Source organism: Capra hircus, chromosome 25 (genome assembly GCF_001704415.2).
Source record: "Capra hircus breed San Clemente chromosome 25, ASM170441v1, whole genome shotgun sequence".
Taxonomy (NCBI): Eukaryota; Metazoa; Chordata; class Mammalia; order Artiodactyla; family Bovidae; genus Capra; species Capra hircus.
Genome location: NC_030832.1, coordinates 28,253,849 through 28,280,309, shown reverse-complemented (window position 1 = coordinate 28,280,309; position 26,461 = coordinate 28,253,849). Strand labels below are relative to the sequence as shown.

At 41.4% G+C, this 26,461-nt stretch overlaps 1 protein-coding gene across 1 annotated transcript in view; it reads right to left on the bottom strand.

Moving 5' to 3' along the window:
• The window catches only part of LOC102188999 (S-adenosyl-L-methionine-dependent tRNA 4-demethylwyosine synthase), a 141,028-nt gene that overhangs the window by 62,788 nt on the left and 51,779 nt on the right, over positions 1 to 26,461 (bottom strand). Inside the window, exons 12-13 of the mRNA XM_005697765.3 lie at positions 20,015 to 20,192; positions 9,446 to 9,581 (exon numbers count right to left, since the gene is read on the bottom strand). Coding sequence (XP_005697822.2) covers positions 9,446 to 9,581; positions 20,015 to 20,192 — 314 coding nt within the window. The remainder of the gene's footprint in view (positions 1 to 9,445; positions 9,582 to 20,014; positions 20,193 to 26,461) is intronic.

Sequence of the window (26,461 nt, the reverse complement as noted above, 5' to 3'; positions counted from 1 at the left end):
CTCCCCCTTGTCCCTTTGACTCCTGGGATAGTAATGCTCTGGTGCTGCTGGCCCCAGGACTCTTGGCACTCTCCCCTTAGTCCCCCTATTCCTCCCACACACTTGCATAATTAAGCCCTTAGTAAACAAACTCCACAAATTATCCTAAAGAAATTAATTTGAGATGATTCATAGTTCCAAATTTGAAAGAAAAACTAATAAAGCTCTTACTAAAAAAATTAGCAAATATCTTCATGACCTTGGGGTAGGCAAAGATTTCATAAACAGGACATGAAAACCACTAACCATGAAACTTCAACAAATTGATAAATTGGGCTTTGTTAAAATGAAGAACTTCTGCTTATCAAAAGATATCATTAAGAGGAAAAAGGCAAAGACAGACTAGAAGATACCTTGAGCACATATAACTGACAAAGCTCTTGTATCTGGAATATATTTTAGAACATTTACAAGTCAATAAAAAATGAACGATAATCCAAATAAATACGGAACAAAAGAAATGAACACATAATTCACATAAAAAGGATGGCCAAACAGCCAGTTAACATCTGTAAAACCATGAAAGGTACGCACTGGGGAAATGCAAACTAAATCTACAGTGAAATATCACTCAACAACAATGATGGCTACATTTTAAAAAGTGGGGAGGAGGGCAGAGAGCGCAGAACAACTGACCTTCTCATACAGTGCTGGGGGAAGTATAAATTGGCATAGTTAATTTGGAAAACTGGCAGCACCCACTAAAGTGGGACATACACTTATCCTGTAATCTAACAAATCTGGCCTACATATTTACCCAACAGAAATGCACGTATATTTAGATATACATAAGAATGTCCCCCAAAATTATTCATAATAGTCAAAACCATAAAACAAATCAAATGTCCACCAAAGGTAGAAACACTAAAAAATCTGTTGTATAGTCATATTCTGTAGGGCAGTAAAAATGAATAAACTGTTACCTATAATATCATAGAGATATCTCAAACATGATACCGAGGAGAGAAAAAGACACAGCATAAAACATAATAAATGGTTCCATTTGTATAAAGTTCAAAAAATAGTCAAATCAGAAACAAAAGTTCAAGAACAGGCAAAATTAATCTATGGTGATAGAAGATGACAGCGTTTTCAAGATATGTTAAATTAAAAAGTACAGTTGCAAAAATATGTAACAATCTCATTTCGTAAGTAAGATATACACATACTTATACACATGAATTAGAATTCTGAAAGAAAAGCAGCATAGTAATAGTATTTTTGTCTTTGAATTCTGGTGGCATACACGTCATCTTATTTTCTTCATTATGGGGATATTTATTTTCTAACTTATTTTTAGTAGATATGCTTAACTAATTTTAACCTGATAAAGGAAATGCCTTTAATTTCTTCATTAAACAATACTATTGCTCTGGGTTCAAAAAGTTACTATTCATCACATTAATATCTATTGTTCACTCTTCCGACTTCCATCCTTCCACTCAACCCACTACACAATGGGTTCTCTGCAAAACACTATATTCCATTTTGATACAGTCGTTAAGAGGTCAACTGGTAAACCAAGTTTCTTTTTCACTACCCCTTAACAGCCCCTCAGTAACTTCATGAAAACTCAGTTTCTTTGAATTGTATGTAATACACCATACTTACATGGGATTGTAAAAATACTGTTACCAAACTCACTACGTACCACACCAGACTCACTTTCTACATATGCTCCTCATCTGGAAAGCTTCAAAATTTGTCTTCCCTAAGGCTCCTTCCTTGGCCTTCTTTAGACATTTCTTAGATAATTCCATCCACTTTCTTGCCTTCACCTGCAATCTACGGCTAGAGATGACTTCTAAATCTACATATTCACACTCCAACATTCCTCTGAGTCTCTGAGTCATGTAACCAACTATCTACTTAGCTACAAGACATCCCCTGATGCCTCAACATGAACCTAAGATGCAGCATGTTCATCTTTTCGTAATATGCATATGCAGAAGTCAGGTCTGGAGAAAATCTATTCTCTACTCAGTAGGGAATTTCCTAGGACTGGGGAGAGTCAACCAGTTTGCAGATTTCCCCACGGGCTCAGTGGTAAAGGGATTTCCTTGTGGCTCACTTGGTAAAGAATCCACCTGCAATGCGGGAGACCTGGGTACAATCCCTGGGTTGGGAATATCCCCTACAGAAGGGAAAGGCTACCCACTCCAGTATTCTGGCCTGGAGAATTCCATGGACAGTCCATGGGGTTGCAAAGAGTCAGACACGACTGAGCGACCTTCACTTTCACTTTCAGTGGTAAAGAATCTGCCTGCAATTCAGGAGACATGGTAGGAGCCTCGATTTCAATGCCTGGGTTGGGAAGATTCCCTGGAGGAAGAAACGGCAGCCCACTCTAGTACTTTTGCCTGGAAAATCTCATGGACAGAGGAGGCTGGAAGCTACAGTCCATGGAGTCACAAAAGAGCCGGACATAACTTAGCCACTAGACAACAACAGAAAAAACAACTGGAGAGATCAAGGTCAGCAGTCTTGGTCAGATTTCTAGAGTGGCTAAAACCAGAATACCCTCTTAGCCAAGCAGAGGAGGGTGAAATGGCACTAAATCCAGGCTGGATGGGATCAACAATACAGAGAGGATACAAGCAGGTTAGATAAACGTAAAGGGAAAAATAAAATCTAAGAAAAGATAATAAGAAGAAACAGATATCCGGACTACAGCCAGATGGACCAAAGCTTAAGAGAAGACTCTGGCATCAATGATGGGAGGAAGAAATAAACCAAATAGGTCAATAAGCAGGGCAACTGGTCAGAATGATAGAGAGGAGATTGCTGCTGCTGCTGCTGCTGCTGCTGCTGCTGAGTCGCTTCAGTCGTGTCCGACCCTGTGCGACCCCACAGATGGCAGCCCACCAGGCTCCCCTGTCCCTGGGATTCTCCAGGCAAGAACACTGGAGTGGGTTGCCATTTCCTTCTCCAGTGCATGAAAGTGAAAAGTGAAAGTGAAGTCACTCAGTTGTGTCTGACTCCTAGCAACCCCATGGACTGCAGCCTACCAGGCTCCTCCATCCATGGGATTTTCCAGGCAAGAGTACTGGAGTGGGTTGCCATTGCCTTCTCCGAGAGAGGAGATTAGTTCATTCTAAAAAGGAAGGAAGGAAGAAGAATACTATTTAACTGGTGGCTCATCTGAGTGGTAAAGAATCTGCCTGCAATGCAGGAGACCCAGGTTCGATCCCTGGGTCTGGAAGATCCACTGGAGGAGGAAATGGCAACCCACTCCAGTATTCTTGCCTGGAGAATCCCATGGACAGAGAAGACTGCAGGTTACAATCCAGGGGGCCATAAACAGTCGGACACAACTGAGTGAGTCACGCGCACAAGATTTTCTACACTGTAAGACACACAATTATCTTATGTACCATTATTTTGTCTCTCCTCTATGAAAGTAACAATGCTACCAACTGAATATGACATGCCATTTCTAGCTGCATCTGACTTTAGAAATGTTAGAAAGTAATGAAATGTTCCTGTTGCAACTGGAGAACAGCAGAGACACAAGGTTCCCTCCCAGGTGTGCTCAGGACAGGAACCTGATCTACACTCAGGCCCCCACGAAGAAGCAGCAGCAGGCTGGAACGCACTCTGGTGAGACCCTGATACTGGCCAACAAGCAGGAAGCTAAGTGAGGAGGGGAAAACCCAGGCTCCCCTCCCCTGGGTTTTTTACCATTTTACTTTACCATTCACACACAACACATCACTTTTGACACTTCTGGTCACATGTGTGAGGGATTTTCCCCCACCAAATTATTCTCTGCAACATGAGCTGGGTGTCCCACCAATTAACTCACTTTTGACATTACACCTACTTCAGAGGCCAGTCCCAAGTCTAGGCTGTCGCCTGTGCTCCTGGCTGATGGGCTCTCAATCAGAGTTTCCCAGGGCCCCCTCCTCTGGTTTGATTAATCTGCTAGAGCAGCTCAGAGAACTCAGGGAAACACTGACCTACATTCACCAGTTTATTAAATGGTACAGATGAACAGACGCATAACGCATGGTCTTGGGAGGGTCCTGAGCACAGGCACTTCTGTCCCCATGGAGATGGGGGCACATCACCCTCCTGATATGTGGTTGTGTTCACCAACCTGGAAGTTTCCCAAACCCCCGAGTGGGATTTTTATAGAAGCTGCTTCTTGTAGGCACGATCAATCATTAACTTCACTTCTAGCCCTTCTCCGTGTGTGTGTGTGTGTATGTATGTGTGTGTGGTGGGGAGTGCTGATAATTCCAAGCTTCTAATTATGGTTTAGTCACACTGCTGACCAGCCCTCAAGCAGGATCCATCCAGGAGCCCACCCAAAGTTGCCTTATGAGAACAAAAGATGCTTCTAGTGCTCTTATCACTTAGAAAACAAGGGCTTTAGGAGCTCTGTGCCAGGAACTAGGGGACCAATATATATATATTTTCTACTATTTCACACTGTCTCTGGTGAAAAACTATACTGGCTTTAACCTGAAGGTCAAAGAGAATTTTTATTAGCATGGAAAAATGTTCATGACCCAGTGTTAACAACAAAGAGCAACATACAAAATTGAATCATATATGCAAAAAAAAAAAGACCCTCCCCCAAAGGATGAATAGAACTGCTACACAATGTCAGTGGTAGCTGTCGCAAAGTCCTGGAATTACGGGTAACTTCTTCTTTTCTCTTTACTTCCCCCACCTTTCTATAATCAACATGTAATATTTTACAATCAGATAAGGACAAATATTAAATGTTTGGTCTTTTAAATCTGCCAGTTGTAGGCCACATGAATACTTCAGTTTATTTAAATATTAGATACACAACCATCTCATTAATGTACAGTTTCCCTGGTAGCTCAGACATAAAAAATCTGCCAGCAATGCAGGAGACCTGGATTTGATCCCTGGGTTGGGAAGATCCCCTGGAGGAGGGCATGGCAACCCACTCCAGTATTCTTGCCTGGACAATCAACATGGACAGAGGAGCCTGGCTCAGGCCATGGGGTTGCAAAGAGTTGGACACAACTGAGTGACTAAGCAAGCACGCACACAAGGCCTTCTTAACAATAAGACAGTAAACATCAGCTCAATGCATATTCATATCCACAGAACTAACGTTCATTTTGAACATCCAATAATGTAATGCGGGGAATTATTTCTGTCTTTCAAACATGAGGTTTCAAGAATATCAATATTATTGCTCAAACATGGGGAAAGATTAATTACTTTCATTTCCTACTGGATCTTCAGCTTGGCATAATAATGGACCAGCAGAAAGAAAACTGGTCACACTGCTGATGAAGAGTCTACTGCCAAAGGTAGGCAGTGTTGTCTTGCACAAAATGAATTTCTCTTTTTAAAAAAAAAAAAAAAAGACTTTAACAAGTAGCTGCTGTGTCCAGAAATTGAAGCTAATACATTTTATGCTGTGTTATCTTGACAAAATTGCTTTTTAGCCCTACATACTCAAATACCAATATATTTCTCCCCTCATATTTGAAAAGAACATTTTGACAAAGGATAAAAATCTTGAAATGTAAACACTATACTTGCCAAGTGTAATAAAACAAAATATGCTACCTTCTACTTTGGGTGGTACAAGCTCACACGTAGGCTGAAAAACTTGGAAAAAATCAGATTTCTGTTTATAAAGTTTAAGAAATTCTTCAAATGCTTTCCCTTGCTCAGGTATATTAAATGCTCAAACAAATAACAGGAGATAATATTATGGGTGTTCTAATTGAAGTATCACTTTTATTATCAAGTTTTCATTTAAAAACTCAAATGATATGAGATTATAATAATCATATATTTGGCCCTAGTGAAAAAGTATAGCCACAATATAAATGTCTTATTTTCTAGTATTAAACAGCAGTAAAGTCGACCTTTCTTGATAATTATCTAATGTACGAATCATATCAGATATTCAAAAGGAAATAACATAGCTCGAGTTAAAACTTTTTATTTTGACAGCAGCTTCCTGCCACAGATCTTTCCTAAATGACAGTATAAACAATGGAAGAATGAGAAACATAAACTAATCGCTACAAAATGCTTAGAAAGTAATTATCCTAAACTGCAGGCAGCTAGTTTAAACAGAAAACCTTTCCAACTAGAGTTACATGAACACAAATATGATGTTATAGGTAAGAAGCTCATGGGTTAAAAAATATTGTAGAACTTTAAGTTACTACATGGCTAACAATGAGTCAATCCAGACTACTTACAATTGAATTGGACATTTAAAGGCTGACTCGATGGATGTGAGTCTGAGTGAACTCCGGGAGTTGGTGATGGACAGGGAGGCCTGGCATGCTGCGATTCATGGGGTCGCAAAGAGTCGGACACGACCGAGCGACTGAACTGAACTGAACTGAACTTCAAGATAAGAATTCATTTTGTGTTGCTTTGAAGCAAGAGTTGCCTTCTGTATTTTTGCTAAATTTCCATACTGGGTCAAAGACATCTTCACATTCTTCTAGAAAATGTGGATCGTATATACCATGGACTATCACTCAGTCGTTAAAAAGTCATAAAACAGTGCTGTTTGCAGCAACGTAGATACAACTGTCTTACTAAGTAAAGTAAGTCAGAAACAGACAAATACCTTATGATATCACTGACATGTGGAATCTAAAATAGGACACAAACGAACCTTTCTACAAAACAGAATCAAGACTCATGGTGAACAGACATGTAGTGGCCAAGGAGGTGAGGGAGAGAGGGATGGATTGCGAGTTTGGGGTTAGTAGACGCAAACTCTGACATTTAGAGTGGAGAAACAACAGGGCCTACTGTATAGCACAGGGAACTCTACCCAATCTCCCAGGATAAATCATAATGGAAAAGAATATTAAATATATAGATATATAACTGAGTCACTTCGCTGTGCTGCAGAAATGAGCACAACACTGTAAATCAGGATACGTCAACAAATAATTAAAGAATGCATTTGTGGAAGCTTTCGGCCAAAAGGAAAAAAGGAGACTATTGAGCCAGTCTGCTGATGCCTACTTGTCCTCTTCCACTCTCTGACTCAGATAGGCCTGGATAACAATCTCAAATGTGTTTGAGATTTTTTTCATTTTTATTGGAGTACAGTTGACTTACAATGCTGTGTTAGTTTCAGGTGTACAGCAAAGTAGTTCAGGTAGTTATACGTATAAATATTCCACTCTTTTTCAGATTCTTTTTGCCTTCAGGCCATTACAGAATACTGGGTAGTTCCTTACACTATACCGCTAAGTCGCTTCAGTCGTGTCCGACTCTGTGCCACCCCATAGACGGCAGCCCACCAGGCTCCCCTGTCCCTGGGATTCTCCAGGCAAGAACACTGGAGTGGGTTGCCATTTCCTTCTCCAATGCATGAAAGTGAAAAGTGAAAGTGAAGTCACTCAGTCGTGTCCGACCCTCAGCAACCCCATGGACTGCAGCCTTCTAGGCTCCTCCGTCCATGGGATTTTCCAGGCAAGAGTACTGGAGTGGGGTGCCACTGCCTTCTCCGTTACACTATACAGTAGGATCTATTTTATACAGAGTTGTGTGTATCATATGTGTTTGATATTGCCAACCCCGCTGTTTGCTTCCATTTAAACCCATTCTGATTTTTATGTGCTGTATCTCCTGTCTCAGCAACAAGCGAAGAGGATACACCTGAAGGTAAAGTCCACAGCTAAAGAGAATTTAGCAACCAAGCCAGATGCTGACTTGCTAGTTTTATAAATAATCCAAGATGGATCAGAAACTAATGCCTATTTTTCATGTCTTATATAATGTCAATCACCAAAAAAGGCACTGATTTAATTTCTCAAGCATAAAATTGGGCAGGGGGGATAGGAGAGAGTATGGAATGTAATCAGCTGAAAAATAAAGAAAATGTATACAGTACCTCTTACCACTACAGAGCTCTGGTGAGTCTCATTCACTCTTTCAACAAACATTTGTCAAATACCCTGGTGGCTCAGATGGTAAAGAATCCGCCTACAATGCAGGCGACCTGGGTTCGATCCCTGGGTTGGGAAGATCCCCTGGAGAAGGGCATGGCAACCCACTCCACTATTGCCTGGGGAATCCCCATGAACAGAGGCGCCTGGCAGGCTATAGTCCATGGGGTCACAAAGAATTAGACATGACTGAATGACTAAGCATAGCACACAAATACCATAAAGCGTGCTATGTAAGATAAAATTCAGATATGAATAAGGAATCCAGTTCGGGAGAGGGCAGCTAGGATAAAACAGTGTGAAGTGTATTTACAGATATGAAGTGTGTTTACAGATATGAAACTTAGGGAGACGGGGCAGCTATCTGCAACTGGAGAAGGCTTCACAGCAGAGGTAGTAAGGAAGCTGAGACCTGAAGGTTGCACAGAGTTTCTGCAAGTCAAATAAATGGAAAGAAAGGACAGTCTGGGCTCTCAAGAAAAATGCTGGGCACACCGGCAGAAATGCCAAGATGAGCAGAGATGTGTAGCATTCCTAGGGAATATGGTGAATGACGAGCCTGGAAATGCCCACTGCAGCCAGACAGCCATGGGAAGGGCAAAAGAGGGCAGGGCAGGTTTTCTGGGACACTGACTCCCATCTTTGGCTACACGTCAAAAGTCGCCCGAGATGTTTAAAATGCAGATTCTCGAATCCCACTAGGAATAAGAAACTCATTTTTTAAGCTCCTACAGTGGTCGTCAATATCAGATCTGGGGAGAGCATGTGGAACTGCAGGGCAGAAGCAAAGAGAACAAGAAAGAGGAAAACGGCCACAAGAGAAGAAAAGGCAGAGCGAGGGACTTCCCTGGTGGTCCAGTGGTTAAGAATCCGCATTCCAATGAAGAGGACACAGGTTTGATCCCACGTAGGGGAATTAAGATCCCACATGCCCTGGGGCAACTGAGCCCGCCCACAGCAATTTAGAGTCCATGCACACACGAAGACCCAGTACAGCCAAAATTTTTAATTAATATTTTTTTAAAGGTAGAACTAACAGAAAATATCAAATACTGACAGTGGGCCAATGGAGAAGGACCAGTACTTTAGGTCTAGAAGAATAGGGAGACTTAAGAAGGGGCAAAGGTTTGAAGGAAAAGACATCAAATTTGGATGCTTTGGGGTTGAGTTCCTTACTGGGTAGGTAATTTTGTTCTAGAAATTCAGGAAAATTAATTTCATATTTAAACATATTCTAGGGCTGCTACGTACTGAGGCTTAACTGTGTTTAATTAGCTTTGGGGGTATGCATCCCTCTCTCTAAATACATGAAAGACATATAAATACATAAGGCATAGTGCTAGAAACTTAAGAGGAAGTCGATAAATAAATATTTACTGAATAATAAAAGTGGAAGTCTAAAACAAAGGTGTAGATTTTAGTCTTTTTTAGAAAGAAAAGAAAAACCTCTCCATTTTTTTTTTAAAAGATGTCATAACTATTACCTTTGCAGCCAAGGCTTTTAAACTATCAAGGAATCTTTGCCAGAAATCCTTGAAGAGCGGGCGGTCAATTTTCTTCAGGCTGTCTTTGGTGCTAGCATCCACACTGACGTAGAGCTGGGTAACTGGTTTGAGGTCCCTTGGTAATTCAAAATTAAAAAAAAAAACACAATGGAAGAAAATTACGCATAAGTCAGGCTCTCCACAATGCTAAACTTACAATCTGTAATAAGTGCAGTGCTTAAATATGTCACTGGGTATAGAGGCTTCTACTTCTCCCAGAAATTGAAGGTATGATTTGTTTCACTGGTAGCTCAGCTGGTGGGCTTCCCTCATAGTTCAGTTGATAAAGAATCTGCCTGCAATGCAGGAGACCCTGGTTCGATTCCTGGGTCGGGAAAATCCTCTGGAGAAGGAACAGGCTACCCACACCATATTCTTGGGCTTCCCTTGTGGCCTAGCTGGTAAAGAATCCACGCGTATTGAGGGAGACCTGGGTTCAGTCCCTGGGTTGGGAAGATTCCTTGGAGAAGGGAAAGGCTACCCACTCCAGTATTCTGGCCTGGAGAATTCCAAGCACTGTATGGTCCATGGGGTTGCAAAGAGTCGGACATGACTGAGCAACTTTCATTTTCAATGCAGGAGATGCAAAAGATGCAAGTCCAATCCCTGGGTCGGGAAGACCCCTTGGAGAAGGAAATGGCAACCCACTCCAGTCTTCTTGCCTGGGAAATCCCAAGGACAGAGAGGACTGGTGAGCTAAGTCCATGGGGTGATAAACCATCAGACATAAACCATGCATGACATTGTAACAGAATGAAATATCAGTTGCTTGTTTTTTTAATGACTGGACACCATCCCCAATGAACTGAAAACATCTGATTACTTAAAACTGGTCTCTCTTCAAACGGGTATTTCAGTGGAAAATAAAACAAGGTCAAGCTTTAGGTCTGGCACTTTCAGCTCAATTACAAGGGGGCTCTCAGGCCGAAGCTCCAAAAACTCTGCCACTAAGGCTTCTCCAGGGGTCTGTGCTGATGGGCCACCTCCCATCATCCATTTGCTGATGGGGTTTTCTAAGGAACAAGAACAAGTCTTCTCTGAAGCACACAGAGCCACACCAAGGCCTCATCTAGGCCTCTGAGAACAGGAGTGGGTTGACAGTCGAGCCTTGCGCAGACAAACAATGACCTACTCCGAGGGCCATCAGCAAAGCAGAGCTAGCAGAAGAGCAGCCACATATTCACAAAAGAGCACAACCCAGAAGAAAAACACTCGTTGCAGGTGTTCATTTGTTTCTGCCTTCTTAATCTGCATCCGTCAGTACCACTCATTCCCCACTTTTCTCAAACTCACCGGTTCATTTCACAAAGTAATCATCTACCACATTTCTTGCCAGTTATGTTTAAAGCTCAGATTGTACTTTTTCCAAAGCCTCTCTGTTCTCCCTGCCAATGGGTCTCATAATTCACTCTCTTCAGTGAATTCCAAGAAAGAAAGAAATTGCCCCTTAATAATCCCGACTAAATTCTCCCATTATTAATTTCCTGTAACTATTCCATTATTTTCATATTTACCTTGAGAATGTTATTTAATGTGTTTTTTTGGTTTCAAAGTCTATGCCCTTTAAAAAACTGACACATAATTCACATGCCAGAAAATTCACCATCAACAGGGTTTATATGCTTTTTATATCTATCAGGGTTGGCCTTACAACTTTCCTTGACGGACAGGAACTCTATTTTTCTTTTTACCCAGTCATATCAGTAGACACTGAAAGCTACTTTTCAGTGGATATTGTTGACTTCAACTGACAGAACTTTTAAAGGAATGTAGGCCAAACGAATGCTTGTAAGGATCTGGCTTAGTGACATACGGAAAAAACAGAAGGGGCTAAAGTCAAAGTTGTTAAAAGTGGGGAAGCTTTGATCAAAGCTAGGAAAGAATGATTAACACACGGCAGACTCTCATTGCTTTAATCCCTCTCAAGTGCTGATATGATATCTGAAAGGAATCCTTCGAAGTTCAATAATGTGTCACTACTGAGCAAAGGACATCAATTACTGGAAACGCAAAACGACTGCAAACTATAATGGCAGCAACTTGTCTCACCACCCCTTTAGCTGGGGGCCTCTTTAATAAGATAAGCTACTCTAACTGAACTTTGTGTTTTACAAAACTAAAAAAGATCATCTTAATGGATACTGCAGGCTATCATCATCTAACAGCTCACAGGACTTTGTGTCATAAAGCTGCCTGATGCAAAATGGGAACCGGCCTGACCTTTTCACTACACCTCCATACCTGCTTTTAGATTATGAACAGTAAATTCCAAAGGGCTTAGTTGTTTTACAAGCCTCCATCATTTCAAAAAAAAAAGGCCTGGACATTGACACTAGCAATAAGGAATTTTGTCAATACTAGATGTCTGAAGTGCTATAATCAAGGAATTTTATAGATTTTTTTCCCAAGGAGCAGAGGAAGAATGGAGAAGAGGGAAAAGTCCTAAGGAGCAGTACAGTGCATTCCTAAGTGGCTCAAAAGCAGTAAAAGGACCTTGGAGAAATGTTCTGAGTCTCTGCTATTGGCCTCTCTTCCCTGAAAAAACAGGCAATGAGGCTCCAAGCTCAGTCATTTGTCTGCCTCCATTCTATACAGAGATAGGATGGTTTTACTCACATCCTTAAAACTATCATAATAATTCCTGAGTATCAGAATCTCTCAATGCTGTTGAGAATAATTAAAAACTATACAATGAAGAGGATATAAAGCCTGAGCCCAATCCCCAGTGAAAACATCCTGTGAATCTTGATATGATTATTGTGATGACCTTTCACCCTGCTAATTTTAAACCTGAATTATGAATGATCATGTATAGAAATACACAGTAACATAAAAATCCTCTCTTTCTTCCTTTCTTTAGAGATCAGGCCTCATTCTACCCAGAATAATCTCAATGATCATATCAAGGTCCTACCTAAAATGAACCTACTCATCTCTACAGAAAGGAAAAAAGGGAGAAAAATGCATGTATGTAAGAAATCAAGGAGATCAAACCAGTCAATCCTAAAGGAAATCAACCCTGAATATTCACTGGAAAGACTGATGCTGAAGGCTCAAATAACTTTGGCCATCTAATGTGAAGAGCTGACTCACTGGAAACTTTCCTGATGCTAGGAAAGGTTGGCGGCAGGAGGAGAAGAGGGTGACAGAGGATGAGATGATTGGATAGCATCACCATCTCAATGGATGTAAGTTTAAGCAAACTTTGGGAAATAGTGAAGGACAGGGAAGACTGGTGTGCTGCAGGTCACGGGGTTGCAGGGAGTTGAAAATGACTTAGCAACTGAACAAGAAATCAAGGGAATTCAGTACTAACTCTGATGCTCCTATTAATAAAAAAATAACCAAAGTGACCATAAGCAAGTGAGAAGTACACTAAGTTATACACATATTGGAACATTCTAGTTAGCTTTAAGTACTGATTCATAATTTAATTGCCTTGTGTTCAGATACTGTGCTCTAAATGATTTCAATACTTTCTTGAAACCTGCTGTAATGCCCAGCACATGGCCATTTGTTAACTGTTCTGAGAGCAAGTTCTGTGCTCTTAAGAAGAATTTACATTCCAAAGTTTCAAGCTTCAAACTCTATTTCTGCCACATAGACTAAACTTGTTAATTTAGTTGTTCAAATCTTCACTACTTTTACTGATTTTGATTTACTTGTTTTATCCATTTGAGAGAAGCGTGTTAAAAACTTGCTATTTCTCCTTAGAGTTCTGTCAATTTTGAGATTATATTACTGAGTGTTTACAAATTCTGACATATATACAAACATATTGCTTTATGTTCCTAGCGGGTTTAATATTTTATTATTAGGAAATGCCCCATTTCATCTCAAGTAATGGTTCTTGCCTTAAAGTTCACCTGACTGATATTACATAGCCTACCTTTCCAACGGTGTTTTTCATGTATTATATTATGCACTAACAATGTCACTACTAGGTGGTCATTACTACTGTGATCATTTTACAGATGAGTAACTAGACGCTGAGAAGTTATCTTCCCCATGTCAGAAAGACAATAAGAAAGCAAGTCAAGATTCAAATTCAGATCTCTTCTAGACAGAGCCCAACCAAGCTCCTCATCGTTTCACTGTACTGCCTCTCTCTCTCCGTTTAGCTCATCTGGAAAAGCACAGTTCTGAAAAGCATTCCATCAATTCATAGACAAAAAAGAAGACTATACTTTAAACTTAATACAAACAAAACAGTGGCAGACTTTATTTTCTTGGGCTCCAAAATCACTGCTGACAGTGACTGCAGCCACAAAATTAAAAGATGCTCCTTGGAAGAAAAGCTATGAGGAACCTAGACAGCGTATTAAAAAGCAGAAACATCACTTTGCCAACAAGGGTCCATATAGTCAAAGCTATGGCTTTTCCAGTAGTCATGTACGGATGTGAGAGTTGGACCATAAAGGAAGTTGAGCGCCGAAAAATTGATGCTTTTGAACTGTGGTGCTGGAGAAGACTCTTGAGAGTCTCCTGGACTGCAAGGAGATCAAACCAGTTACTCCTAAAGGAAATCAACTCTGAGTATTCACTGGAAGGACTGGTGCTGAAGCTGAAGCTCCAATACTTTGGCCACCTGATGGGAAGAGCCGACTCACTGGAGAAGACTCTGATGCTGGGAAAGATTGCGGGCAGGAGGAGAAGGGGGCAACAGAGGATGAGATTGTTGGATGGCATCACTGGCTCACTAGCCATGCGTTTGAGCAAACTCCGGAAGATCATGAAAGACAGGGAAGCCTGGCGTGCTCAGTCCATGGGGTCGAAAGAGTCAGATGTGACTTAGTGACTGAACGACAAAAAAAAAAAAAAAAAACAGGCTAGGAGGAAACAAAAAACTTCTGTGGAAAGGAGCACAGAGTATTTGTAAGCAATCTTCATTTCATTGTAGCTGTTATCTATAGCCACTTTCAGCTGATAAACACAAGGAAACTTTATTTTATTAAAATTCATGCATTTCTTCAAACATTTACTAAGTAATATGTGAGGAGATGTCCAATTTATAGAGTTTCTCTAACACATATAGTGACTATCTTATTAATAGCAAAAACACGAAGCAAACAAAATAACAAGCACAAGTGGAAGAAGTGAAAGAAAGAGAATGAAGCTCACACATAGTTTCGATGAAGATGCTCAAAAGTAAACACACACAGGGACAAACTCTGCGGTGGTGGAGGAGGTGTGGGAAGTTAAATGTTAATTGTGTCATAGTTAAAAATGGAACCAAGCTCTGTCTTCTTACAATAAGCCTGCTGGCAGGGAGTAAGCTTTGAATTAACTGTATGTATCAAAAAAGAAAAAGTATAAGATTTTAAATGTAAACTTAAAAAACAAGAAAATCGTGTAGAGGTGAACGGAAGATGAAGCTAAGAGCGAGTCAGTCTACAAAGGGCTATACACTTGACTCTACACCCTCTAATACACTCATAAAGAGGGAGACAGTTTTAGGATTCAAACACCCACAAAGGAAAGGACCCACTAGGTTCAGGGGACTTCCCTCGTGGTCCAGTGGCTAAAAATCTGCCTTGTGATGAAGGAGACATGGGTTTGATCCCTGGTCAGGGAACTAAGAACCCACATGCTGTGGGGCAATGAAGCCCCCACGAAGCAACTACTGAGCCCGTGTGCTCTGGAGCCTGCATGCCACAATTAGCTTGCACACCGCAGCTAGAGTCTGTGCACCTGCGTGCCGCAAGTGAGACCACATGCAGCCAAATAAATAAATAGAAGGAAAAAAACAACAACTGGGTTCAGCGTTGTGGAACATCACCCTCAACACCTCCCTTACTCTACCACAGTCTGCTTTGAGCATGATGTCTCAAGGAGGTCTTTGACACCTTAGCCCAGAACAGTTTACAGGAAGGTTTACATGCAGTGGTCTAGTGGGACAGCATTATCCAAGTGCAATGGGCCTTCCTGACGGCAGGGCTGAATGTCAGCATAGATCATGCAGTCTCCAGAATTAAGAGTCCTAAACTCACATGTCTGCAGGAGCCAAGGATATGATGCGAGTTAAACAAGCCACTTCTAAACGAAAAGGAGGTTCTCTGGACACCGAACCACAGACCGTGTGTGAAACACGCAAGAATACTCTTGCCTTACCCCAAGCAATAGGCTTCCATTTTTCTGGTATGCGGCGTTCTGTCTGCCTTCCGTTGTTTCATGCCTGTTAGAAACGCTGACAGAAATTTCTCTGCTGTAAGGGATTCAACAGTGCGCTCCTCTGACAAGTAGCAGATGACACTCAGCCTCAGGGCCGAGGAGACAGCCAAGTGGTGGAGAGCGTGGCAAACTGAAAAGTACAGGCTTCATGGAACAGACAATGAAGTGTCTTGGTGTGATACTGTCAGATAGGAAGAAACAGACACTTGGTCTTTGTCCCTAATCTCCGGCACAGAGCTCCTAATTTTGGTATTTCTCGAGTGACAGAGGTGAGAGAAGTGTTTTCTGTTATCTCTAATGAGCCCCTCTCCACCAAACAAGAATTTATATTAATGCGGTGACTCTTGGTGGGCCCCTGGACAGCTTGAGGACAGGTGGCCGGTACCAAAAGAACCAACCCAGTGATTAGAGGGTTGGCACTTTCAGCCCCACCCACAACCTCTACAAAAGGGAGACGAGCTAGATAAGAGGCTGAGTTCATCACCAATGATCAATCACGATGACTTCAATCGATCCTGTTCCCAGCGGCGCTGGTGGCAAAGAACCCGCCTGCCAGTGCAGGAGACCCAAGAGACGTGGCTTGAAATTCCGTGGGTGGGCTGGGAGGCCTGCTCATCTTGGCTGCCTTTGCTAGTCTCAGCTGGCACACCTGCTGGACTGGCTGGTTTATGATGGCCTCAGCTGGGACAGCGGGGGCCTCTGTGTGTGCAGCCTCTTATCCCCCAGCAAGTCTGAAGTTGATCACACGGTGGCAGGGTTTCAGAGAGCAGCAAGAAAGGGCAAGCCCTGATGCACAGACATTATTCAAGCCTTTGCTGTGTCACCTTCGCTCACTTCCCTTTGGCCAAAGCAAGTCACGTGGCCAAGCCTGGAGTCAGTGGGGGGGACACTCAGAGCTACAGCACAAAGGATCATGGATACAAGGAGAGGGAGAACGTATGGCCATCCTTTGCAGTCTACTGTAGCGCAAAACAGACTGTACTTTGTACCCTGTACAAGAAGGATGGCCTTGAACCTACTGGGACTCAGTGTTTTTCAGGAATTAAAAAAAAAAAAAAATCAGAGCTATATTGGAAGGCCCGGAGGGTTCTTAAGACTGGAAATCTCAAACTGGCAATTGATAAGGAGTAGGTTTTATTAGTCCTGAACCATGTTTAGAAACTTTTGGGGGGGGGGGGCCAACATTTAAAATCCTGAGATTTTGCATACAAGAGATTTCTTTTGGAAACCTTTGTAAAAAGAGACAATCTGGCAAAAATTGCCAAGCAACAAGTATGAAGTGCTGTTTTCATGACATTAAATCACTTCAGAACACACTTATCTGGTCTTTGATTCACAACACTTCTGACACCAGCTGTGTGTGGTTCCTCTCCACACCAAGGAGTCCTGTAGTTCTCTGCAGACACCAGCTAGGTGTCCTGTGTTCAATTCTATTCTGACAGTAAATCCCTGGAGTCAGCACAGACCTCCCGGGTCAGGACTCAGTCCCAAGCCGCCCCTACTTCTGACACCAGGCACAGTCCCATCTGCCACCCGTGCTTCTGATCAACTGCCTGTGGATCTGGGCGCCCTGTGACTCCCTCCTCGGATTTGATAATCTGCTAAAACAGCTCTCAGAGCTCAGGGAAAACAGTTTGCTTTCTATTACCAGTTTATGTTCAAGATTACAACTCAGAAAACTGCCAGATAAAAAGATGAGGGGAAAGGGCACTGGGCCTCTCTACTCTTTCCAGAAGCATCAGCTTCCCACCACCTGAAGTGTTCATTGATCTGGAAACCAAATGAATGGTGGTGAGTTTGAGTGACTCACTCCCAAGGAAAATGTTTACAGCAGAAGCTATCTAAGACATGCTATGGTACCTCAGTTTCATGCCTTTCAAAAATACTATTATAAAAACACTTGCTTTTGTGGAACTAAGAGGACTTTTTCTCAAGAGAAGGGTTTTTGTTGTTGTTTAATCAACAGCTCTATCATTAAGTGTCACATTCTTGTCACTTTTATTAGCTGCCATGTTGACAAATAAAAACATAAAGTTTTCTCACCTGCCTAAGGTGTTTTTTCCTATCTTCCATAAATCTTCAAGGACCACTCACTGTGAAAACTCCCTTCTGTGGGAGAACTGTCAGCAAGGAACCCTATGCTTTGGAGCTGGAGGGAGAACTGAGATCCTCTTAAAGAAAAGTTAAGTATCCTGAAAAGGCGCACTAGCTTGAATGTAATGCTTGTATGTGGGTCAAGGGAAGACCAGCTAACAAAGTCAAGAGTTTCTTTGAAAGATACCAGAATACGGGTAATCCGTCTACTGTACAGAGCTCCACTAACCGAGCAATCAACCTGGTTGGAATTTTCCCAGTCATCAGCTGAGTCCTCTCCTATGCAGAGCTCACAGAGCCATCCAGTTTGCCAAGCTTATCTATCATGCCTCAATGACACCTTTTTTTTCCTCTTCCGTTTTTATTTTTTAAATTATGAAAGTATGACAACACATACACAGCAGACTTGGAAAACACAGAACAAAGTTACATATAGTTCCACTATATATTACAATTTTTTTAAGTAGAAAAATTGAGATTTTTTAGTTAGAGTTTCAATATCAAACTCTCAAAAACTAACAGAATGAACAGACAGAAAAGTGAAAGGATATGGTAGATCCAAAAAGCACCATGGACCAACTCAACATAATTAAGATTTATACAGTTTTCACACAAAAGTAGGATACAAATTCAAGTTCCCATAGTCTATAAACTGGGAGACACTGGAATATATCCAAGGACATAAAACAAGGTGCAAAAATTTCATGGTCTAAAGGTACTGAAATCACAGAGTCTGTTCTCTTACCACTGTGGAATTATGTTAGAAATCAATATCAAAAGATATCTGAAAATAATCCACATATTTTCAAGTGCAATGTCAATGATGCCTTTTTGAAGACTCCTCATTCTGTCTTCCCTTCATCCTTACAACTCTTAAACAAACCTTACCATCTCCTATCCAGTTTCCTGTTTCTTGGCCTGCCCATTTTATACAAACAAGCTGGCAGATTACTCTGCAGAAAGCAAGATTTTCCTAAAGAACAGCATTTGAAGTCGTCGCCCCAACCTATTCAACTTGGTTTTCAGCTGCCAGGCTCTTTCGCACCCTCTGTGGTCCAAATCAACTATATTTACATAGTGGTATCCCAAAGACCCCAATTCTGTATCTTTCTCAGGTAGTTCTTATTAAAAACCAACAATTTCCTATCTCCCCAAGTACCAATCCCAGCCATATTTTTAAAATTTATTATATTTTTAAAAATTGGGCTACCCTGGTAGCTCGGTTGGTAAAGAATCCACCTGCAATGCAGGAGACCCCGATTCAATTCCTAGGTCGGGAAGATCTGCTGGAAAAGGGATAGGCTACCCACTCCAGTATTCTTGGGCTTCCCTTGTGGCTCAGCTGGTAAAGAATCCGCCTGCAATACAGGAGACCTGGCTTCAATCCCTGGGTTGGGAAGATTCCCTGGAGAAGGGAAAGGCTATGAAAAACCTACAGTTTCCTATCTCCCCAAGTACCAATCCCAGCCATACTGTTAAAATTTATTTTTTTTAATTGGAGGATAATTACTATCTCGCTTTATCTCACTGTTTGCTGAACCCAGTGCAGGCAAGGTATGAGCAGGGAAGCTGGAAGAAGATGCAAGGAGCCAGAGGAACTGCAGACATGCTTTACTGGCTCATGGCTGATGCAGCAGCAACTCAACTCAGCACAACTCTACTCTGCCTCTAAGAGCTTTTCAGGTGGTGCTTACATAGGACCACACCACCATGAACATGCCCAGTGCCATAAATGATACCAGATAGTAGGACGTGAGTGGAGTGGGGCAAGAGAGCCTGACCACCGCCACCTGGCCAATTGCTCTCTCCCTACAATTACTTCACAATATTGTGTTGGTTTCTGCCATACATCAACATGAATCAGCCATAAGTATCCACATGTCCCCTCCCTCTAGAAACTCCCTCCCACCCCTCTAGGCTGTCACGGCCATATTTTGAGACCCAAATTTAATAAGCCTTCTCAGAGAAGTTTTTACCCCACTTCTCCCATCTAAAAAAAAAAAAGAAAAAAATTACTTCTCTGTTGAACTCCCCCAGCAATTTTTTTTTTGCCTCTATTCTTTAAACAAATGTTACCTTTCCCAATAGAACTGATGTTTAGGAGCAGGTGCTCTGACCCCTCAAAGCCAACATTTATACATAGTTAGAAATGAGTAAATCCTTTCTGAATCAATACCTGTTAGTTTTACTTCTTAGTCAAGCACAGATTCAAGAAGCATCATCTTGACAGGCGAGACCACTCACCTGATTTCCGCAGGGAACTGTGCATTTGTGACCAGGAAACTGGAGATTTTACACTCATGGAGGAGCTTCAAAAACTTGTTGATTTCTGGGTACATGATGGGTTCTCCCACGAGAGACAAGGCACAGTGCTTTACTGTCATTCCTTCTTCAAAGCGTTCTTCTTTGACACCTGGCACTCCTGGAAGACAGTGGAAAGGACCGAGTCCAATAAGGTACAAATAGAGGATGTCACTTTTATTTTCCATAATTAAAAAGTTTTTAATTTTTCTTAATGGTTCTTTGATTTTAGAGGGAAAATTCATTTCTGATACCAGCCAAATAATACAAAACAAGGGCTGGCAGGGGGGACCCTTAAAATTATTGAAAGTGAAAGCTAAGTCACTCAGTCGTGTCAGACTCTTTGTGACCCCCGTGGACTGTAGCCTGCCAGACTCCTCCATCCATGGGATTTTTCAGGCAAGAATACTGGAGAGGGTTGCCATTTCCCTCTCTGGGGGATCTTCCCGACTCAGGGATCAAACCCAGGTCTTCCATATTGCAAGCAGACTCTTTACCGTCTGAACCACCAGGCAATCCTGAAAAGGATGATCTGCCCTCTGAGATTCAATCTCAGGACCTTCAGAGTATGAGACCGACGTGCTGCCTACTGCACTAAGAGGGCAGACATAAACTTTCCCTTCTCCAGGGGATCTTCACAAGCCAGGGATGAAACCCAGGTCTCCTGCATTGCAGACAGATTCTTTACCAGCTGAGCCACATTAAGTCAGAAAAGAAGAGAAGAGAAAAACCTAGAATTATTAAAGCAGCAATCTCATCCTTGGCTTTAATACTATTTAAATTACATCAATAAAGCAGGCAAAACTAATTTTATTATTAGCTAATTATTTGGAACACAGAATACATTACTTCCCATAATTTGCTTAGCTCTGCATTCCATCATCTTGGTCTAAGAAAATGAACTCAGTATAGCTACATAAGGCAAGTGAAGTGAAAGTCGCTCAGTGTGTCCAACTCTTTGCGACCCCATGGACTGTGTGTAGTCCATGGAATTCTCTAGGCCAGAATACTGGAGTGGGTAACCTTTCCTTTCTCCATGGGATCTTCCCAACCCAGGTCTCCCGCATTGCAGGCAGATCCCTTAAGGGAAGCCCAAGAAAAGCCTCTCCTATACCAATCATTGCCTCCCTTCATCCCTCAAGTATTTTGAATTAAGAGCGTGGAAAAGTAAAGCCGCCAAGATCCAGCATCAAAGAGTCTGTAACTGGAAGTGGGTGCAAGCCAGGGTCATGGGAGCTTTAACAGTTTCCCAGGTGATTCTAATATGCAGCCAAGGTAAAAAACCACTGCACAGAGGCTTCCCTGGTGGTCCAGCGGCTAAGACTCCACGCTCCTAATGCAGGAGGCCCAGGTTCCATCCCTGGTCAGGGAACTAGATCCCATATACCACAAATCAGACCCGGTGCAGCCAAACAAATAACTACCTTTTCTTTTAAAATTTCTATCAGTAAAAAAAAAATCTATCAGTTTAAAACAATTTTTAAAAAAAGAAAACCACTGCATAAACCAGCAGTCTCCAAACTCAGAAATACAGTGGAATCACCTGGGACTATCTTCAACGTTCCAAACTCCAGGCCACAGCCCAGGCCAATAAAATCACCATCTGGGGGAGAGGCCTGGGCATCAGGAGTGTTTGAAGCTCCCCAGGTGATCTCAATGTGCAGTCAAGCTTGGGGAACCACTGGCACACACCATGGATTTCCACTGTAGTTAGACGTTGACAAATAACCTAAAGAATTTTTTAAAAATCTCAGCGTCCAGGCAGTATCCCAAGCCAATTAAACCCTGATCTTTGGGGATGAGCTTGAGACATTAGTATTTATTAAATGCTCCCCATGTAACTTGAGTGGACTGCATAGGTCAAGCAGTACTGCTTTTGACTCAATGCAGAAAGCATTCATGGGGAAAAAGAAAAAAAATTATTTTTAATAAATAGAAAGCATTCATTAGCATCGTTCAATCTAACACGAGTTGGGAAGGCTTGGAAAGAGCATAAGAAGGCAAATAAAAATAATCTTTCTTTACTTGAGACATTTCTGTCCATTATCTCTAGGTTCTTTTTTATTATTATTTATTTATTTTTCATTGGAGGATAATTACAATACTGTGTTGGTTTCTGCCATACAGCAACATGAATCAGCCACAGGTATAAATATGCCTCCTCCCTCTTGAACTTCCCTCTCACCTCCCACTCCACCCCAGCCCTCTAGGTTGTCACAGAACATTGGATTTGAGTTCCCTGAATTACACAGCAAATTCCCACTGGATATCTGTTTTACATATGGTAATGTCTCCCTGGTGGTCTAGTGCTTAGGATTTGGTGCTCTCTCTAGGGTCTTTATTTTTTTTATATTTATTTATTTTTAATTGACGATTGGTTTGCAATATTGGTTTGATTTCTGTCATACATGAATTAACCGTTCAATCACGTCTGACTCTCTGTGACCTCATGGCCTGCAGCACGCCAGGCTTCCCTGTCTTTCATCATCTCCCAGAACTTGCTCAGACTCATGTCTGCTCTGTCAGTGATGCCATCCAACCATCTCATCCTCTACTGTCCCCCTCTCCTCCTGCCTTCAATCTTTCCCAGGGTCACAGTCTTTCCTAATGAATCGGTTCTTTGCATCAAGTGGCCAAAGTATTGGAGCTTCAGCCTCAGCATCAGTCCTTCCAATGAATATTCAGAACTGATTTCCTTTAGGATTGACTGGTTTGATCTCCTTGCAGGCCAAGGGAGTTAACTATAGGTATACATATGTTCCCTCCCTCTGGAATCTCCCTCCCAGCTCCAGCCCATTCCCACACCTCTAGGTTATTACAGAGCCCCAGTTTGAGTTCCCTGAGTCATACAGCAAATTCCCATTGGCTATCTATTTACATACGTTAGCATATATGCATCCATGCTACTTTCTCCAAGTACTTTTTGAAAAATACATTCTTTCTAAAGAGTATAATATTCCTCATCAAGATTAGAAGTGAGGAGGAGCATATTCATACACCTTCTCAGTCATTTCTTAGTCACCTCTGAAATGTAGTTTTCTTCACTATAAGCAGTATTTACCCCAAATAATGTTAGAATTAAATGACAATGTCTGGAAAGGCTTTAGCAGACGGCCTAGCACACACACACAAAATTCATTAAGGACGTTGTTTTTATCATCACCTTTATCGTGGTTTCTTAAAATAATTAACTCCCAGTAACTATCGCCTTAAGGAACAACAACAAATCTGGAGAAAATAAAGTTAGCTTTCACTGCTTGCTTGTGCTTTAGTTTCCAGGAGGTGACTTTATCTTACACACACACTCACACACAATCTACTTGGAAATAAGCCAAGTGCAAGTAAACACCAAGCCATCAAAATCAACATAATACAGGCTAAAATCAGAACAATCTAAGAGTGGCAGGTTTTATCTTCTTTTATGACTATCTAACTGCAATTCTAAGAATGTATTTCATGTCAGTATTGGAGATGGATAATTTTTTAAATTACTGAAATCTAAAATCTTAAGTGAATCAAGGTTTTAAATAAAACTTGATACTTAACTCACTCTGTGTTGCCAAGACAACTCAGCATTAAGTATAAAATTTTCTTTTTGTAAAAAAAAAAGAAAGAAACATCATTAATCTCCCCATGAGGAGAAGAGTTGAAGGGAAGATTTAATCTGAAGTGGCAAAATTAACCTAAAACTCAGAAAGAAGAATGAGTACTGGCAAGGCAGTCAGACGCACTGGAAGTCAGATGCCCCAGGTTCAAACTCTGGCTCTAGCACTAGGGGCATCTGTGTCCTGAGTCAAGCCACTCATCCGCTCCACACCTATTCCCTGATGTATAACGTGGGGAATTCACACACACACACACACACACATACACACAGAGTTGTGAGAATTCAATGAAATAAGCCACATGAAATAACTAGTTTGGTACCAAGCCCAGCACATAAGCATTCTTTTAAAATCTTAGCTGCCAATATTTTATTATGATAATTATTTCATGAATTGTACTATAAATTTAATTATTTTCTATTTTTTAAAAAATGGTAATTCCATTCAATTCAACATACAGTTGATCTTTGAACAACAAGGTTTGGAAGAGTGCAGGCCCACGTGTATGTGGTTTTTTCTACACACACACATACATACATACATATATATATAGTTCTTTTATATACATAATTTTTGGAAATTTCTATTCATATAAAAGTTTTTGAAGATTTGTGACAATTTGAAAAGTCTCACAGATGCACCCCATAACAGGGTACAATCCAAAAAAATTTAAAACTTAGGTGTATCCTGAATGCATAAAATACATGTAGATACTATTCCATCATTTACTATCATAAAATATACATGTATTTTTTTTAAGTTAAAATGTATCAAAATGTACTCCCACAAACAGACCTCCTATAGCACCACTCCCAGTTGACAGAAATGTAAACAAAGGTAAAGATGAAGTATAGACTGTAACACTGTAAAACCTCCCAAGCACCTCCTGTTGCTCGGGTGCTGAGCACAAGTGCTGCAGGTGTCTGTCTGAAACTCCACCTGAGGTTCATCATCATGTGAGCAGTTGTCCCCTAGTCACTTCCACTGCAGTACAGGTTTGAAGTTCTCTCATAGTTTTCACCATGTTTAGTGCAACACCGTAAACCCTGAATAACAGCACGGACCTATATGACATGTGATGCTGGAAGAGCTCCCAAGAAGCAGAGAAAAGTGACAAAAGGGTAAATGGCTTGATACGCACCAAGAGTCAAGTCTGCAGCTGCGGCTGCCCACCACTTCAAGACAAATGAGTCCAGCGGAAGGGCCATTGTTAAAAAGAAAAAGAAAAGGAAATTCATGAAGCTGTCGCTGCAGCTACAGCAGGTGTGAAAACCTTGAGCTTTTTGTAAAATGCCTTTTTATCTCGTATTGAAAATGCAGCTTTTATGTGTGGGGCAGGATTGTTATAAGAAAGACCTACCTATAGACGAATATGATTCAAAAGGTGAAGTCATTATATGACAACTTAGAGCAAGAGGAAGGTGAAGGATCTAAAGCTGGAGAATGGAATGCCAGCAAAGGATGGTTTGATGATTTTAAAAAGAGGTCTGACTTTTAAAATGTCAAGATAACAGGAGGAGCAGCTTCTGCCAACCAAGAGGCAGCAAAGGAATTCCCAGCAAAGAAAATCACGGAGAAGAAAGGATACCTGCCTGAACAGGTTTTTAATATAGTCAAAAGTGCCCTATGCTGGGGTGCAAAGAAGGCTTCAAAGGACATTTTATTAGTAAGGAAGAGAAGCCAGCACCAGGATTTAAGACAGGAATGGGCAGGTTAATGCCATGGTGATAGGCAAATGCAGTCAGGTTAATGATTACGACTGCTCTTCTCTATAAACTTGTTAACCCCGAGCCTTGAACGGGTAAGATAAACACCAGCTGCCAGCCTTCTGGTTGTACAAAAAGAAGGTGTGGACAATGGGAAGACTTTTTCTGGATGGTTCCATGGATGCTCTGTTCCTGAAGTCAGGAAGTACCTTGCTGGTAAGGGGACAGTCTTTTAAAGTTCTTTTGATATTGGACAATGCCCCATATTGGACAATGGCCAATCCAGACCCCATGAGTTCAACACCACAGGCACCAAAATGGTTTACTTGCCCCCAAACACAACATCTCTAATTCAGCCTCTAGACTGGGGGTAAAGACCTCGGGCTTCCATGTGATGCTAGCGGTAAAGAACCGCTGGCCAGTGCAGGAAACATAAGAGATGAAGGTTTGATTCCTGGGTCAGGAAGATCCCCTGGAGGAGGGCATGGCACCCCACTCCAGTATTCTTGCCTGGAAAATCCCCAGGGACAGAGGCGCCTGGCTGGCTGCAGTCCACGGGGTCGTAAAGAATCGGACATGACTGAGTGAGCGTGCACGCATGCACTTTACATCACTGAAAGATGCTGAAGTAGAAACTTAAGATTCCAGAATTTTTATCCTAAGGTCATAGCAATAAGCTGAATAACCCAGAAAAATGACATAAGGTTCAACACAGAGTATTCCTATTTCTTTGGGTTTTTTTTTTTTTTGGAGGGGGGCATTGGTTAATAATGAACTTTTATTCTTTTAATACATTCTTATGCCTTTTTTTATTGAGGTATAATTGACAAATATGAGTATTCCTATTTCTAAAGACTGTACCAACTGGAAATAAAACATTCTTTCTTCTCAAATAATGATACAGTTCCTGGCCAAAGATCTTCCTAAGAACCCTGCTGGCTGAAAGTCACATACAATAGATCTTTGATCCAGCCACTTCTATTGGGATGTTTATTTCATAAACAAGCTTCAGAAAACAATTAGCAGATGGTATTCTCTTCCTGGCTTCCCCCACATTCCTTTTGGATGTGTACTTTAGC